Below are 3,918 nucleotides of genomic sequence, written 5' to 3'. Positions count from 1 at the left end.
CTCGAGTTGTTTATTGCAGAAACATATAAGCTTAAGAGAATGTCAGTTTCTATAAAAGCAAATGTTTGTTGTAATTGAAGCCATGCAGCGTTTTGTATTTCAATAATATAAGAAGGTGCGCAACACAGTCTTGCCAAGTTACCAAGCTATTTATTAAAACGATTTGAAAAACATAAATTAATCATCTTCTGTAATGTAATGATCAACTACATATAGTATGGAAACATCTTGGTATATGTGAATACTAGCAGGTCTGTTTTAACAGGTGTTAAAGGTCTTTTCTAAGCTACAACGCCTAACAGTGTTTGTTTAAGGATTTTCCAATGGCTTAATTACGTTTGTTTACAGGGTGCGATTTCAGTGGACGGCAGAAAAGGGGTGTTGTCCACTGAAGCGTTTAGATTGAGCTACCTGTTCCACAGTTTGAGACTGACTGCAGGCAATTCACCGAGTCATTATTTAAATGCCCCACACCAAAGCTTGGGGGCCCAGTCTTCAGAGGCAGCGAGACAGAGACAGAAGGATAGATTCTCAAACCTGATGCTGAGAGACGCTGTCTCCTATTTAATCGTCACTGATTAGAGCGGATTATGAACGCTTTTGGACAGCAGCCATCCAACCCACAATCTACCCCTCTCCAGCATCACAACGCACAAGATCTCCTAGACATGGCCGTTTACTGCGACAATTTCAACATGTACCAGCAAAACCTGCATCACCATACCCACCCCCAGAGACCATCTACGCATGGGTACGGGCTGGGCGATTATACCTCGCCAACGACCAACCCCTACCTCTGGCTCAACGGCCCCGGCATTAACTCGTCTCCCTACTTGCCTGGGACGAACGGAGCTTCTTATATGGCCTCAAGTTATGGAGCAAATCAGAGGCAGTTTCTGGCGCCGCCGACCGGGTTTGCAGGTGCTGACCTTGGCTGGCTGTCCCTCTCCAGCCAGCAAGAGCTTTTTAAGATGGTCAGACCACCATATTCCTACTCGGCTCTCATTGCGATGTCGATCCAAACCGCCCAAGATAAGAAATTAACCCTCAGCCAGATCTACCAATATGTGGCAGAGAACTTTCCCTTTTACAAGAAAAGCAAAGCCGGGTGGCAAAACTCTATAAGGCACAATCTGTCTCTGAACGACTGCTTTAAGAAAGTGGCAAGAGAAGAGGACGATCCTGGTAAGTGCAAGTAACCGTGTTTATTGATGGATTTATTTATGTATTGATTTTAATTTGAAGTAAAACATTATCTATTCAAAGCAGTGCTGTACCACTATCAGGGTATTGCCCTAGCGAACCTAATAAACAATGTTGCCAATTTAAAAATCATGAACGTATGATGCCCTTTTTTTTAAACTTGCTACGTTTCCTCCCAGTTTTGCGCATGTGCTAATTAATCTCGGTGTTGAATTTGTATATTACAATAGTGCATGATATTCAGCAATAATAATAATAATAATAATAATAATAATAATAATAATAATAATAATAGTAGTAGTAGTAGTAGTAGTAGTAGTAGTAGTAGTAGTAGTAGTAATGTAGAAGTCCACTATTGCGCTGATTGCTTTTGACTTGATGGCAACAACATGCTCTAATGGGTATTTCACTTTTTTAATAGGTAAAGGAAACTACTGGACCCTCGATCCCAACTGCGAAAAGATGTTTGACAATGGGAATTTCAGAAGGAAGAGGAAGAGGAGAGCAGATGCCAATGGATCCAGCTCCAATGTCTTGTCCGGTAAACCCGAAGACAACGGCAGAGCACTTAAAACTTCGGATACAGCCAGCCTCCCGGGCTCAGCCTCTGCTGATCTGCAACACTCTCCGGGGTCAGGGAGCGAACCCAAATCTTCCCCGTCGCCGGCAATCGAACCCAGCCCTTGTTTCAACAATTTTGTTTCCGGCATGACTTCAATGATTGCTGTGAATAACGGAATCAACAGCAGACAATTTTCTGGGGGGCTTTTAGGGGAGTCGACTCAAAACAGAGAGAATCTGTCAGGACTCGGTTCATACTCACCAACTCACAGCACGCTACTTAACGTTGATGCCAACCATCAAAGCCACAACCGACTGAACTACTACCCATCGAGCCAAAACAGTGGCACGAATGCCCCCCTAACGAACCACTTTACTGTCAACAATTTAATTTACAGTCGTGAAGGAACCGAAGTTTAACATCATATATATGAAGATTATGGGCAATACATACAATCAAGCCAAGGTGCATTACTAAAAACAAAGTTATTCTGTATAGTTTGCATTCTGAAGACAGTGCCTTAACAGAGCAAAATCACAAAACTATATATAAATGAACAAAACTGTGAACACCATAATACGCACATTACGCTTCAAATCAAGAAGACCACGTGAATAATAAAATAACAGTGATGCATCATTGGCCATAGTAAAGCCTAATAATGTTTCAGTGGGACATAACTTGGTGCCTTTAGGTATTTCAGTATTTCTTTAGCATTGCACTGGTATACAAGTGTCCTAAACTTGGGGTTTGCCTTAAAATGTTCAAATTAGAAGACTAGTCATCTATGCAACAATGTAACACACCGCAGAGATGATTTACAGTGCCTTAGAATGTGCTTCTGTTATACATGTAGATGTAATTGAATGATTGTATTTAAATATACTGAACGCATTTCGTGTTTTAATAAATGAAATTATTTTTTTTTAACTCAAATCGTGTTTTTTTGTTTCTTATATATATATATATATATATATATATATATATATATATATATATATATATATATATATGAGAGAGAGAGACGGTGCAGGTGCGTGAACTTGTCTCGCGCACTGAATGCATGCCTGTCACAGGACTCCCCTAAGTCCTAAACCCTGCTATGTACAGACGGGGATTGCAGTAATCACACACCGGACATGAATTTTGTAGACATTAAAGGTTTGCTGACATTAGGCGGTTTAATGGGAGAATACGGGAGAAAATCTGTCCCGGGAGATGCCCAGGAGAACGATCCAAAATACGGGAGACTCCCGGTAAATACGGGAGAGTTGACAGCTCGGACACACACACACACACACACACACACACACACACAGGAAGTTTACCGATATCATATGAGAATATAAACTTTTCATAATAATAATAATAATAATAATAATAATAATAATAATAATAAATTCAAATATAGCGCCATTCACACCGAAGTGTCCCATGGCGCTGCACAATAAAAAAAATCCAAGATACAAATTAATGTATAAACATTGTAAACTTGAATACAACCAAGATAAAAGTAGAATTTTCCAAATACAATAATAAACAGTGTAAGCAAAAAAAAAAACTAAATCTCAGTTCATATTTCAAAACCTAGGAAGCCTAAGAAAAGAAGACAACCGAAAAGATGTGCGTTTTGAGAGAGGTTTTAAACTGAGAAAAAAACTGAAGTAGAATTTCGAATCCAACTGGGCAGAGTTGAAGACCTACAAGGAACAACTGTCAGCAGCTTTGACTGAATGGATATTGTCCATAATTAACGTAAACAAGCCCACAATTTAATTATTGTTTGTATTTGTATTTGCTTACGATTGTAAGTCGCCCTGGATAAGGGCGTCTGCTAAGAAATAAATAATAATAAAAATAATAATTGTTTATTTGGCACCGAACTGGGTACTGTATGCTGGGCCCAATCAGAAAGCTTTAATTCGTGAGTTCCGGCCTAGCAGTGTTTGTGGCATGCTGTTTTGGAAGCCAACAACACTTTAGACATGATAACATTTTCATTAACTATTTCTTGAACTACATAAAAAGTGTCGCCAGGTGATCTTCCGGCTTTATTTACTGGAACCTCTGCAAACACAATCTTTGTGTATAGCGTGTAAGCTTATCACTGGGGTAAATATTGTTATAAGCTGTTGAAAAAAAAATAGCATCAA

The 3,918-nt window shown here is 39.4% G+C and overlaps 1 protein-coding gene across 1 annotated transcript; it reads left to right on the top strand.

Annotated features, from left to right (window-relative positions):
• The first annotated feature begins 401 nt into the window (after positions 1-401).
• LOC117416262 (forkhead box protein I1c-like) lies at positions 402-2,695 on the top strand. The gene is made up of 2 exons (XM_034027371.3): positions 402-1,185; positions 1,625-2,695. Exons 1-2 carry the CDS (start codon positions 591-593, stop codon positions 2,182-2,184), a joined length of 1,155 nt encoding a protein of 384 aa, XP_033883262.1. The 5' UTR covers positions 402-590; the 3' UTR covers positions 2,185-2,695.
• Positions 2,696-3,918: the final 1,223 nt, after the last annotated feature.

Source organism: Acipenser ruthenus, chromosome 7 (genome assembly GCF_902713425.1).
Source record: "Acipenser ruthenus chromosome 7, fAciRut3.2 maternal haplotype, whole genome shotgun sequence".
Taxonomy (NCBI): domain Eukaryota; kingdom Metazoa; phylum Chordata; class Actinopteri; order Acipenseriformes; family Acipenseridae; genus Acipenser; species Acipenser ruthenus.
The sequence above is the reverse complement of the archived record's forward strand: the minus strand, read 5'-3'. Positions and strand labels throughout refer to the sequence as shown.

Excerpts from the sequence above, each read along its gene's own strand:
- LOC117416262 (XM_034027371.3), top strand. The coding sequence starts at position 591 with ATGAACGCTTTTGGACAGCAGCCATCCAACCCACAATCTACCCCTCTC. Across the intron at positions 1,186-1,624 it reads AAGAGAAGAGGACGATCCTG|GTAAAGGAAACTACTGGACC; the intron begins GTAAGTGCAAGT and ends CTTTTTTAATAG.